Source organism: Amblyraja radiata, chromosome 1 (assembly GCF_010909765.2).
Source record: "Amblyraja radiata isolate CabotCenter1 chromosome 1, sAmbRad1.1.pri, whole genome shotgun sequence".
Lineage (NCBI taxonomy): Eukaryota > Metazoa > Chordata > Chondrichthyes > Rajiformes > Rajidae > Amblyraja > Amblyraja radiata.
In genome coordinates, this window is record NC_045956.1 from 119,135,065 (window position 1) to 119,149,698 (window position 14,634).

The 14,634-nt window shown below is 41.9% G+C and overlaps 1 protein-coding gene across 2 annotated transcripts in view; it reads right to left on the bottom strand.

Annotated features, from left to right (window-relative positions):
- Positions 1 to 14,634, bottom strand: part of LOC116978510 (coagulation factor XI-like) — a 99,255-nt gene that overhangs the window by 29,449 nt on the left and 55,172 nt on the right. The window contains exons 4-8 of one of the 2 annotated variants that reach the window (XM_033029703.1): positions 14,280 to 14,386; positions 10,057 to 10,216; positions 9,438 to 9,547; positions 2,901 to 3,066; positions 1,553 to 1,662 (exon numbers count right to left, since the gene is read on the bottom strand). In XM_033029703.1, the coding sequence (XP_032885594.1) occupies positions 1,553 to 1,662; positions 2,901 to 3,066; positions 9,438 to 9,547; positions 10,057 to 10,216; positions 14,280 to 14,386 (653 nt within the window). The remainder of the gene's footprint in view (positions 1 to 1,552; positions 1,663 to 2,900; positions 3,067 to 9,437; positions 9,548 to 10,056; positions 10,217 to 14,279; positions 14,387 to 14,634) is intronic. The other variant, XM_033029693.1, reaches the window with a different exon arrangement.

The window sequence follows — 14,634 nt, forward strand, 5'->3', positions numbered from 1 at the left end:
TTCATACAATCTCTAACAAGAGAATGTCTCATCATCTACCCTTGACATTGAATCACATAACCATCACCTAATTGCCCAATATCAATTTGAAAGAAAAAAATCAGCATTCATCAGATACTCAAACAGATCAGCCGCATAAGTACCAAGGCAGGTCAGTGGCTGAGTATCCTGTGGTCAGCATCTCACGTTATGATGTCCCAGGGCCTTTGAACATTCTAGATGGCACATCTGGAGAGTAACTTCCACAGAGACCATTTGTTGGATTGCATCACAGCTTGGTTTGGGAATAATTCTGCCCAAGACCACAACAATTTGCAGAGCATTGTAGATATAGCCCAATTCATCACAGTCCAGACGCCCCACCATCAACTCCATCTACACTTCTGCAGCCAACATCATCAAAGACATGTCCCACCGCGGCCTTTCGTTCTTCTCCTCTTTCCCATTGGCAGAAAGATTAAGGCATGCGCCACTCGTCTCAGGAACAGCTTATTTCCCTTTGTAATCAGGCATCTGAACATAAGCTAGGGTATTGCCCTATTCACATTTACCCCATTTCAGACATTGGACTTTGTCTCTGAAACTGTTATTCCTCTGCAATATATTCTGCACTCTGTATCTTCCCCTTTGCTCTACCTACAGTATAGCCTATTGTACTTGATTTTGGCTTGATCGTATCTGCAGTATGTATGGTATTATCTGACTTGCATGGATAGCATGCAAAACAAAGCTGTACCTTGGTACATGTTACAATAATAAACCTAAACCAAAACTAAAATAAATACTTTCTACTTTCCTGAATGAGCACAGCACCAACAGCTGTCAGGAAGCTCAACATTAGACAGGACAAAGCAGCATATTTTATTAGTACCCCATTAAGCAAATAAAACATTACCCATCTACCATCAGCACCTAGTCTCTGCATTGTCAACTCTCAACAAAAGGTACTGGATTTGGACGCCCCAGCTTTGGTGAGAGCACCCACGATGTCCATGACCTCTACTGCCAAGGAGGACAAAAGAAGGGACAAGGATCATAAGGTCATAAGGAATAGGATTAGATTAGGCCATTTGGCTCATCAAGTCAATTCCACCATTTAAATCATGGCTGATCTATCTTTCCCTCCTAACTCTATTCTCCCCATAACCTCTGATACCTGTACTCATTATCTACAGTACCTACTGGTTCCCCTCTAATCATGCCCTCTCCTGACTTTCAACAATATTGCAGGTTTTTCATTGTCACGAAACCTACATCCTAGACTTCAGCAGTGCAAGAAAGCGGCCCACTGATCTTTAGAGATGACCAATAAATCCTGCCCTTGCTGGAGGAAAGTAGGTCCATAAAATGAATGTTATTAAAATGGCTGTTGCTCATTCATGTCAAGAAACAACTTAAAGGGAAATAAATAAAGCCATGTGATTTTACATTTTGCTGGTAGCAATTAGATCCCACAAATGAATATTTTTTTTAAATGGCCATTTCTCAGTTATGTCAAGAAGCAACTTAAAGGAAAATATAATAAACTATTAGTGGTTTTACAATTACTTACGACTTATCTGATTCTTGCACCATTTGAGGGAAAACCCACTTACGACGTTTTGTAACTTTGTTATCCTTGACGGTGCTCCCGTTGCAGTTTGTTTTAAATAACAGTAAAATCTAGAAAATGTTCAGTCATGATGTTAGTTATAATATCCATTGGTAACCAAATAAATATAGAGAAATGTAATGAAATTCGGGGTAACTTTGAAATAGAAATCCAATTTAATTTCCCCATGTTTGGTAGTAACTCTCTTTCTCTCTCCCTTACTGGTAATAAGTAACAAATATTTCAGGTCCTCAAAATTAATTGATCTGTGCAATCATATTTGAAACAGCCAAGAAAATCTAAACAGCCATTGAATAATATAATAATTGTTGTGGGTCAGGATCTCACAAAGAGCATTGCAATTTTGGCCAGATAAATTATTATGGTGTTGTTGATGAATGGACCAATATTATTAGAGAGAACATGAAAAATAATTATTGAATATTATTTGATCCGCTTTAGGGATCTCTTTCATCTATTAGGAGGAAAAGACTCAATCTGAATCGTTCTCTTTCTATACTCACCACATCTCACCACTCAGCCTCTCCCAAAACTCTTGTCTGATATGCAAGAGTTCAGACAAGAATTTTTCACCATCCACAGTGATTGGATTCTGCAACCCACTCAATGGGCAGGTACTTTCCTCATCTCACATTTGAATGTGCACTTAAATTGCAATACAATGGTAGGCTTTGGATCAATTTAGTTTCATTTAGTGAGTTTAGTTTGGTTTAGTTTAGTTTAGAGATACAGCGCGGAAATTGGCCCTTCAGCCCACCGAGTCCGCACCCACCAGTAATCCCCGCACATTAACACTATCGTACACACGCCAGGGAGAATTTACATTTATAGCAAGGAAATTAACCTACAAACCTGTATGTCTTTGGAGTGTGGGAGGAAACCGAAGATTTCGGAGAAACCCCATGCAGTCACGAGGAGAATGTACAAACTCCCTACAGGCTGCACCCGTAGTCAGGATCGACCCGGGTCCACTGGCGCCAAAAGGTAGCAGCTCCACCGCTGCGTCACCATGACGCCCACTGCACCACCGTGCCACCCTGGTAATTGTTGGTAAATAGGCTTAGTATAGATAGTTACTTGATGATCAGCATGGACACAGTCGGCCATAGGGGTTGTTTAGCTCCTGCATGAATCTATTGGAAGCCCCATCACCTGCAGTCGCACCAAATTAGTTCCTTTTCTCAAACAACAATTCAATGGGAGATTTAAATGTTCCTATCACGAAAGAGAAATATGAAGACATTTTCAGTTCAAACATATTACTAAATATGTACAATTGCTATCGTACCTTCTTAGGTCAATGTTCCAATCTTTCTCCACAAACGTGAAGAACAAACATCGAGGATGATAAGTGCATATTTTTTGACAGACGTTTGCATCAGGTGCCAGGACCGAAGTGATATCATTTCCGGGGAAATCTACATCTTCATAAAGATCAGTTTTACATTCTGAAACTAAGCAAAACATGACATGATTTTACAAAGCTAGGACTGCGTTTGGCTATTTGTTTATTTTTTTGTCATTTATTGATCTAAAAGTCCAATTAAATATTTATTTAAGACAACCATGAAGGGAAATTTTCAGACTTCCAAATGGGACCAGCTTAGATCTTGGTTGGCCTGGATGAGTTGGGCCGAAGGGCCTGCTTCTGTAGTGCATGACTACCTGACACTCTGACTTCATTGGCTCTTCTATAATAGTACTACCTCATGAACACAAACCCTTTTAAAGAGGATAAACAACTACATTTTAAATTTAAAATGATAATTTCTGTAATCTGTATTTCCTGCAGGAATATGGGTATTTTTGAGTTAGTTATGGCTCTTAGGGCTAACGGAATCAAAGGATATGGGGAGAAAGCAGGAACGGGGTACTGATTTTGGTTAATCAGCCATGATCACAGTGAATGGCGGTGCTGGCTCAAAGGGCCGAATGGCCTACTCCTGCAGCTATTTTCTATGTCTCTATGTTACTATATACTGAAATAGCTAATTTGAAAAATAAATGGTAAGGAGGTTGCAGAATAACGTACGTATTAGTTCTATTAACTTAGATGTGAAACCCCAGGTGATAGTCAAAATAGTCTGCACCTTGTTCGCTCGCAGATCCAGCTGTATTCTTGCTGAGCATGATGTTCACATCAGAAGACTCATGGGACAAAAGCCAAAAGTCAGGGGTGTGCTGTCGAAATGTGCCACCCAGACTCACCAACCATCATTGGGATTCTACAACAAATTCAATCAGAGACCCGCGAGAAGAAATCAATTTGATCTCTGCACCACGCAAAAAAATATTGGTAAGAAGATGGCTCCAAAAAAATTCTACTTGACCAAGTTACTAGCCATACCAATACTCACTTCCCTGTACATTGGGTACATAAAGTCCTTGTCATCTGCAATGGACAGGGCATGGATTGCAGTGGATAAATATTCCAAATGTTCATAAGGCACTAGAACCATTGGGAAGCTCCAGAAATAGTGGACGCATAAAAGCTCTAGAAATAGTGGATGCATTGGTGATCATTTTCCAATGTTCAATGGATTCAGGATCAGTTCCTGTGGATTGGAGGATAGCTAATGTTATCCCACTTTTCAAGAAAGGAGCGAGAGAGAAAACGGTGAATTACAGACCAGTTAGCCTGACTTCGGTGGTGGGAAAGATGCTGGAGTCAATTATTAAAGAGGTAATAATGGGGCATTTGTATAGCAGTAAAAGGATTAGTCCAAGTCAACATGGATTTATGAAAGGGAAATCATGCTTGACTAATCTTCTGGAATTTTTTGAGGATGTGACAAGTAAAATGGATGAAGGGGTGCCAGTGGATGTGGTGTATATAGACTTTCAGAAGCCTTTGATAAGGTCCCGCATGGGAGACTGGTGACTAAAATTAGAGCACATGGTATTGGGGGTAGGGTGCTGACATGGATAGAAAATTGGTTAGCAGACCGGAAGCAAAGAGTAGGAGTGAACGGGTCCTTTTCAGAATGGCAGGCAGTGGCGAGTGGAGTGTCCCAAGGCTCGGCGTTGGGGCCACAACTGTTTACCATATATATTAATGATTTGGAAGAGGGAATTAGGAGCAACACTAGCAAGTTTGCGCATGACACAAAGCTGGGTGGCAGTGTGAACTGTGAAGAGGATGTTAGGAGGTTGCAGGGTGACCTGGACAGGTTGAGTGAGTGGGCAGATGCGTGGCAGATGCAGTATAATACAGATAAATGTAAGTTTATCCATCTTGGCGGCAAAAACAAGGGGGCAGATTATTATCTCAATGGGGTTAGGCTAGGTAAGGGGGAGGTGCAGCGAGACCTGGGCGTCCTTGTACACCGGTCACTGAAAGTTGGCATACAGGTACATCAGGCAGTGAAGAAAGCTATGGAATGTTGGCCTTCATAACAAGAGGATTTCAGTATGGGAGTAAAGAGGTTCTTCTGCAGTTGTATAGGGCTCTGGTAAGACCACATCTGGAGTATTGTGTACAGTTTTGGTTGCCTAATTTGAGGAAGGACATCCTTGTGATTGAGGCAGTGCAGCGTAGGTTCACGAGATTGATCCCTGGGATGGCGGGACTGTCATATGAGGAAAGATCGAAAAGACTAGGCTTGTATTCATTGGAGTTTAGAAGGATGAGAGGGTATCTTCTAGAAACATATAAAATTATAAAAGGACTGGACAAGCTAGATGCAGAAAAACGTTCCCAATGTTGGGCGAGTCCAGAGTCAGGGGCCACAGTCTTAGAATAAAGGGGAGGTCATTTAAGACTGAGGTGAGAAAAAACTTTTTCACCCAGAGAGTTGTGAATTTATGGAATTTCCTGCCACAGAGGGCAGTGGAGGCCAAGTCACTGGATAGATTTAAGAGAGAGTTAGATAGAGCTCTAGGGGCTAGTGAGTCAAGGGATATGGGGAGAAGGCAGGCACGGGTTATTGATAGGGGACATGATCACAATGAATGGCGGTGCTGGCTCAAAGGGCCAAATGGCCTCCTCCTGCACCTATTTTCTATATTTCTATATTTCTATATTAATCCATTGTTGAATTCCTAAAAAGAAATATTCACTAACAAAGTACTTCCATTGATACTTAAGATCATATACTTAAGATCAGCAATCTCTTTTGAAATCATTTTGTAAGCACCAAGTCAACGCTGACCATCTTGCATCCAATACATTCATCTTACGTTCATAAGTTCTAAGAAGAGATTTAGGCAATTTGGCCCATCAATTCTACTCTGCCATTCAATCAAGGCTGATTTATCTGTCCCTCTCAACCTCATTCTCCTGCCCTATCCCCATAATGTGAATCCTATTTATTTATATTCTGCCTAAATTCCCATAAACTTCCCCCAGATCCACCAACCACCTACACACTGGGAACATTTTACAGTGGCCAATTAATTTGCAAACCCATAAATCTTTAAGATGTGGAAGGACACTGGAGCACCTCAAGGAAACCCAACATGGTCACCGGAAGAACATGCAAGCTCCACGCAAACAGCACTATAGGTGTCAGAGGCTAGGGGAGAAGGCAGGAGAATGGGGTTAGGAAGGAGAGATAGATTGGCCATGATTGAATGGTGGAGTAGACTTGATGGGCCAAATGGCCTAATTCTACTCCTGTTCCTTATGACCATATGACCTTATGAAACCAGGATTGAACCAGGGTTGCTGATGTTGCGAGGCAACAGCTTTGCTAGCTGAACCACTGAACCACAGTGAACCACAATGAATCTCAAGATGTACATGTACAGGGACATAATTGTTCATAGTAACGTGTGGTGGGGCCAGGGGCCAATGTCCAGTTTACAGGTGCCCGCAGACAGAAATCAACGGATAATGTGGACTGAAGATATTGATCTACTCAGCTTCATGCTGATGAAGTGTTGGACTGCTGCCACAAGATGGCCCCATTGAGGTTTGTACTGGTAATTGCATGGCAAGAAACTATTCCTCCAAAGTTCAAATAAAATCATGCTGCGTTTATTGTCTAACACACACACAGGTGCAATGGAAATCTTGTTTGCAGCAACATTACAGGGACAATAGGCTCAGGCAAACAAACAGAAACAAATTAAATGAACACATTACGTTTCTGAAAGAAAGAAGACTGTGCCAGGCAACAATAAGCTCAGATTCATTGTCATTGTTGGGTGAATTTCGGAGGCAGAACACAACACATTGTGACTATTGCTTAGTGTGGCAGAAGCTTCTGTAGGAGTTTGATGGATAATTAGAACATAGAACAGACAGCAGTACATCACAGGAACTGGCCTTTTGGCCCACAATGTCTTTGTCAAACATTTTGCAGATTAACAATCCATTCTGCCTGCACACGATCCATATCCCTCCGTTCCCTGCATGTTTATGTGGCAACATAAAGCCTCTCAAATGCCACTATTGTATCTTCTTTCACCATCACCTCTGTGAGCACATTCCACACCCACTACTCTGCATAAAAAACCTTGCCCTGCACATCTTCTTTGCCACTCTCCCCTTAAAGTTATGCCCATTATGAACATTGACGTCTCCAATTTCAGGTAATCCTTGCTTTCTCCCTCTTTCCCCCCCCCTTTCCCGCTGTCCCCCAGCCCCCTGTTTCCCCCTCTTCCTTTCTTCTTCCCGCCCCCCCCCCCCCCCATCCCCTCATCAGTCTGAAGAAGGATCTCGGTGCTGCCTCTCCCGCTGAGTTTCTCCAGCATTTTGTTACCTTCGATTGTTCCAGCATCTGCAGTTCCTTCTTAAACAACTCATTATTCTTTGACATTTTCACACTGGGACAAAGGTTCTGACTGTCTACCCTCTCATAATTTTATAAACTACTATCAAGTCCTCTCCACTGCTCGCATGTACCTCCACCCATCCTGTAATATGTGAACGAAACTGCACACAATACTGCAAATGCAGCCTAAACAAAGTCCTATAAAGCTGCCTTATATCTTCCAGCCTCTTATACTCAATGTCCCGACCAATGAAGGCAAATATTGGTAATTAGTTACGGGGACAGACAGGAGGTTCTGCAACAGCAATGAGACTCCAAGATGGTGTGTAGTCTCCTTGGTCAAGGGTCCAGGATGTCTCGGAGCAACTGCAGAACATTCTCAACAGGGGGGGGGGGGGGAGCAGCCGGAAGCTGTTGTGTACATTGACACAAATTGCACAGGTCGAAGAGGCGCGGAGTGAATATAGGCAGTTAGGCTAAAGTTTAAATAGCATTACCTCAAGGGCCAGCTAGTGCTACTCAGCAGGGTTTAAACAAGATTGGCAGGGGGACAGGATCCAATGCAGTGGTGGGGAAGGTGGGAGTCTAAAATTTGGTGCAGAAGTCAATGAAAGCACATTCAGCAGACAGGACAGTTAGGATTACGGCAGGGTGTGAGGAATTATGGTTCTTATTGATGCACTTATTCTTTCAATGCTCGAAGCCTGACAGGTAACGTGGATCAACTCAGGGCATGGCTAGTGCATACAACCGGGATAACATCGCCATTACAGAAAACTGGCTATTGGAAAGACAGGATTGGTGGCTTAATGTTCCTGGGTAAATGTGCTGCAGTTGAGGTACAGATTGGAGTAAAAGAGGAGGGAATTTTGCTTTATTGATTAAGGGGAACATGGCAATAGCCTGAGAAAACATTATTGGTGGTCACGGTGGAACAGCGGTCGAGTTGCTGCCTTACAACGAATGCAGCTCCGGAGACCCGGGTTCGATCCCGACTATGGGTGCTGTCTGTACAGAGTTTGTACGTTCTCCCCATGACCTGCGTGGGTTTTCTCTGAGCTCTTCGGTTTCCTCCCACACTCCAAAAACGTACAGGTCTGTAGGTTAATTGGCTTGGTAAATGTAAAAATTGTCCCTAGTGGGTGTAGGATATTGTTAATGTGCGGGGATCGCTGGTCGGCGTGGACCGGTGGGCCGAAGGGCCTGTTTCCGCACTGTTTCTCTAAAACTAAAACTAAAAACTGTAGGATAGTCCAATGAGGCTTTTAGCGTGGAACTGAGAAATGAAAAGTGGGTGATCACCTGCTTGGGAGTGTACTATAGGCCCCCAAGTAGTCAACAGGAATTAGCAGAATAAACATGCTGAGAGATTGCGCACAACTGCAAGATAAATAGATTGCTACAGGAGGGGATCTTAATTTGTGGAGAATTGATGGGAAAGTGGGTGAATAAAAGAGGATTACTCTAGGATTAGTATACACACCGTTTCTTGCTGGTTAGAATGGACTCGGCCATCTACTGCTTTTATTGCAATTGGTAAAATTGTTAAAAGGGACAGAGCCTTCTCCAGGGCAGCTCCCAGGCTTTGGAACTCCCTCCCCCAACTGATCCGCAATTCCGTGTCCCTCACCATCTTCCAGTCCCGCCTCAAGACCCATCTCTTCACCTCTGCCTATCCTTAGCCCCACGTCCCTCTCCCTTTTCATCTGTGCATTAATTGCCTCATACTGTGTTTTGTATTGAATTCTGTCTTTACTTTGTGTACTAGTCATGTCTCTACTATTTATTTCATTCCCCTTACATGTTTTTCCTCTACCTGCTAAATATTTGTAAGGTGTCCTTGAGACTCTTGAAAGGCGCCCATAAATAAAATGTATTATTATTATTATTATTATGGTAAAGTGTGTGCACTACATATTCACACATCGTATTGTGTGGATTCATTAATCTAGCTGTTTTGTTAGACCACATTGCACCTTTCTTAACTGGATAAAATAAAAACGGTTATAATGCATAACGAAGATGAAATACAGTTTTTTGGAAAGGAATTTACATTGATAGTTAGTTTCCATTTCACTCTTCCCTGATTGAAATAATTGTGGACATACCTAAGTTATTGAACCCACATTCTCTTAAAGGAAATCCAGATACAACATTCTGAAGAGTTGTTATTTTTGATGGTGTTCCTTCTTTGCTCTTCTTGAGATAGCAAATATAGCTAAAACAAAACAAAAAAATTAAGAGAGAGTCAAGAAATTGCTGATGCTGGAATCTTAAGCAAAACACAAAGTGCTGGAGTAACTCTGCGTCAGGCAGCATCTGGAAAGGGAATGGGAAGGCGATGTTTCGGGTCAGGATCCCTCTTCAGAGTGATTGGACTGAATCATTTCAAGGTTTCAAATATTTACAAACCCACTAAACATATTTTCACTCTTTTTGAGGTATCAAAAGTAATGCAGATTGTAACCAAGTCCAAAATGTTTATGAAATCATCAAACATTTCAGCACACGGTTTCTCTGCAGCTCCCACTGTGAAATAAACTAGTCTCTTGAACTGGTCGTGCATGCTGCAGAGAAGCTGTCATCTTTGGCAAACATTTCTACTGAGTTAAAATAATTAAGTAATAATTGCCAGAAGGAAACAATAGATAAAAGTCCATGAGTGCCATCCTCCAGACAAGACATTAGAGATATTTTTGTCTCTTGCATGTGGATTGTTTGACTCACCGCTGTCGACTGTTTTGATATAACCCATTTGCGAAGGTGTAAAACTGGCAGTCCGGCTCCTCGGTACATTCTCTTTGACAGATGTGCTCATCCTCCACTACGTACTGACGGTAGTCATTGCCTGGGAAGTCCAGACCCGCAAAAATGGTTGTAAAACAAGCTGGGAACAAAGGGGAAAAGGAGCTGATGAATAACTGTAAAATAAGAAATCCGATTTCAATAAAAAATATACAACAATGAGCTTAGAACAAGTGTACATAATATAGTTTTACCAACACCATTTGAAACTGTGAATCATTCAGCTCCTTTACTGGTGTCACACATCCTGGGCTTTTACACCCGTTTACATCCTTACGTTTAGGGTCAACTCCTACCTTGCTTTTTGTTTTCAGTGGCAGGACAAGCAAATAATATGAATCAGCCATAGAAAACCTGCACTCTGTCCAGTTGCAGAAAAAAACGTACTATTCACAGGATAACCGTACACAAATGGAAAGAAAAACCACTACACTTTACTGGGAGAGGTAGTCATAGAGTGATACAGCGTGCAAACAGGCCCTTCAGCCCAACTTGCCCTCGCCGACCTACACTAGTCCCATCTGCCAGCTTTTGACTCGTATCCCTCTGAACCTATCTAATCCATGTACTGTCAAAATGTTTCTTAAACATTGCGATAGTACCTGCCGCAGCTACAAATGTAGGCCCCTTGCAGTCAGAAACAGATGAATTCATCATGGGGACAAGGATATGCCAGACCAATTGAATAACTACTTTGGTTCTGTCTTCACTAAGGAAGATATAAATAATCTGCAGGAAATGGCAGGGGACCGGATGTCAAATGAGATGGAGGAACTGAGTGAAATCCAGGTTAGTCGGGAAGTGGTGTTAACTAAATTGAATGGATTAAAGGCCGATAAATCCCCAGGGCCAGATAGGCTGCATCCCAGAGTGCTTAAGGAAGTAGCCCCAGAATCATTTTTCAAAACTCTTTAGATTCTGGAGTAGTTCCTGAGGATTGGAGGGTAGCTAATGTAACCCCACTTTTTAAAAAGGGAGGGAGAGAGAAAACGGGGAATTACAGACCAGTTAGTCTAACATCGGTAGTGGGAAAAATGCTAGAGGCAGTTATTAAAGATGGGATAGCAGCACATTTGGAAAGTGGTGAAATCATTGGACAAAGTCAGCATGGATTTATGAAAGGTAAATCCTGTCTGACGAATCTTATAGAATTTTTTGAGGATGTAACTAGTAGAGTGGTTAAGGGAGAACCAGTGGATGTGTTATATCTGGACTTTCAGAAGGCTTTCGACAAGGTCCCACATAAGAGATTAGTATGCAAACTTAAAGCACACGGTATTGGTGGTTTAGTATTGATGTGGATAGAGAACTGGCTGGCAGACAGGAAGCAAAGAGTAGGAGTAAACAGGTCCTTTTCAGAATGGCAGGCAGTGACTAATGGGGTACCACAAGGCTCAGTGCTGGGACCCCAGCTATTTACAATATATATTAATGATTTGGACGAGGGAATTGAATGCAACATCTCCCAAGTTTGCGGATGACACGAAGCTGGGGGGCAGTGTTAGCTTGAGGAGGATGCTAGGAGGCTGCACTGTGACTTGGATAGGTTGGGTGAGTGGGCAAATGCATGGCAGATGCAGTACAATGAGGATAAATGTAAGGTTATCCGCTTTGGTGGCAAGAACAGGAAAGTAGACTTTTATCTGAATGGTGGCCAATTAGGAAAAGGGGAGATGCAACGAGACCTGGGTGTCATGGTACACCAGTCATTGAAAGTAGGCATGCAGGTGCAGCATGCAGTGAAGAAAGCGAATGGCATGTTAGCATTCGTAGCAAAAGGATTTGAGTATAGGAGCAGGGAGGTTCTACTGTAGTTGTACAGGGTCTTGGTGAGACCACACCTGGAGTATTGCGTACAGTTTTGGTCTCCTAATCAGAGGAAGGATATTCTTGCCATAGAGGGAGTACAGAGAAGGTTCACCAGACTGACTCCTGGGATGTCAGGACTTTCACATGAAGAAAGACTGGATAGACTCGGCTTTTACTCGCTGGAATTTAGAAGATTGAGAAGGGATCTTATAGAAACTTACAAAATTCTTAAGGGGTTGGACAGGCTAGATGCAGGAAGATTGTTCCCGATGTTGGGGAAGCCCAGAACAAGGGGTCACAGTTTAAGGATAAGGGGGAAGTCTTTTAGGACCGAGATGAGAAAAACCTACACTATCTCTGGAATTCTCTGCCGCAAAAGGTAGTTAAGGCCAGTTCATTGGCTATTTTTAAGAGGGAGTTAGATGTGGCCCTTGTGGCTAAAGGGACCAGGGAGTATGGAGAGAAGGCAGGTACAGGATACTGAGTTGGATGATCAGCCATGATCATATTGAATGGCGGTGCAGGCTCAAAGGGCCCGAATGACCTACTCCTGCACCTATTTTCTATGTTTCTATGTTTCTATGTTTACCTTCTCCGGCAGCTCATTCCATTCACCCTTTGTGTAAAAAAGTTAGCCCTCAGGTTCCCATTAAATATTGCCCCCCTCACCTACTCGGTTCATGCCAAACATGAAGCCAAGTTAAACTGATTTCCTCTGCCTGCACGTGATCTGCGTGCCTTTCATTCCCTGCATACCTCTGTGTCATTCTAAAAACCACTCAAGTACTCCTATCATATCTGCTGCCCCTCTCATATTTGCACTTACACACATTGATTGAATTAATTGGAAGATGCAGCATGGAAACAGGCCCAATACTAGTGAGGCCACGTCGACCATCGATCACCCACTCACACTCCTTCTCTTATCCCACTTCCGCATCCATTCGTTACACACTGGGGGCAATTTACAGAGGTCAATTAACCTACAACCCTGCACGTCTTTGAGAAATGGGGGGAAACCGGAGCACTCAGAGGAAACCCATGACGGTCACAGGAAGAACGTGCAAACTCCACACAGACAGCACCTGAGGTCAGGATTGAACTTGGGTCTGTGGAGCAGCCGCTCTACCAGCTGTGCTACTGTGGTGCACTATCATAAATGAACTTGCAGATTCTTATCTTGCTACGAACGCCTAGTGTAACCTCTCAAAAATTTACTCTTTCTTTGAAATACTTCTCATGGAAATAAGATATGTAGCAAACACATAGCATAATTTAGGTATGTTACAATACTTACCTTCAGCGGCGCTGCAATTCTGCCACTGGCCGTGTGTGCGATTTTGGCACGTTTGAGGGGGGGGGGGGGCGGGTTTTTTCGACCTGGTCCTGGATTATATTTTGTTGGAGTGCAAAATTTTGCTAAGGAATCGTTCCAACGGCCGTTCTGTGTGTTTTTTTTAAAAATTCGCCCGACAAGTTAATCGCTGGTGTGATTATCAAATCAGCTTCTGAAGCCGTCAACGCCGACAACGGGGCCGGATTTTATGTAGGGGACAGGTAAAATAAAGTAGTTTATTTATATGTATAAAAGTGTTTCTTAAGATGCATTTAATTCACATTTTAAGTTGCGAAACGGTGATTTTTTTTCCCGAAGAACCGGCAGTTGCTGGCGATATGGGGGACTAAAATCACCGCAACCTCAACGTTCCAAATGGTCGCGTTCCAGAAAACCCCACTCGCAAGCTGATATAAATGGCCATTAATTTACAGGTATTAAACATTAAATTCCTTCCATTTGGCCATTAAACCCATGACAATGAGATTTAAAATTATGTTATATTGTGAATTCTTGTGTGAATGTTATTTGGACACTTAGGCTATTTAAAAATGTTAATCTATTCTTAAGAAATTGATAGATGTTTAGATCTAGTAATTGAATTTTGTAATTAGCTACAATTAGGTAACTAACTAATTATATGCTTTAATTTCAAGTCATCTAAGTAAGATTGTTTCATATTTGTTTCAGAATGCTTCAATCTATAATAACTGAAATTTTCTTTCAGTTCTCTTAAATTTTAAGAAAGTTATGGGCTTTTAAATGTTCTTGAGCACAGCTAAGTCAATGAAAAAGCAATGGGGAACAAGATGCCAATTTCCGAGTATGAAAATGGCCATAACTTTTTTAATACTGAAGATATGAAAGTGAATTAGGTGTCAAATTAAACTTCTTTTTATGCTTTATCTGATGGGATAAATTAAAGACTTGATTTTTTAAATCTCAAAATGTTATAACATTGCTACATAATTCAATAACATCATATCAATGTTTTACTCACAGCTATTAGTCGTGCACTCCTTGAGGGAATAGCCTGAGACAACATTCTGTAATTGATTTTGACTGGTTGGAGCCGCTTCAATGTTCTGTTTAAGGTAACAATAAAATCTGAAACATAGCATGAGAATCATACTGTTAAATTCTTCATGTTATTTTTTAACTGAAAATCGAAACACAGTTCAGTCTCTAGAAATCTGAATAAAGACAAGAAGTCAGGGATATCTCAGGTCAAGCAGCCTCAATTCAAAGATAAATAGAGTTTACATTTCAGGTCAAAATCATTTCAGATGAAGGTCCCAGAGCATTTCTGTTTGAAAGAGCAAGACTAAGGTCACATGAGTTTAGTTTAGCTTAGT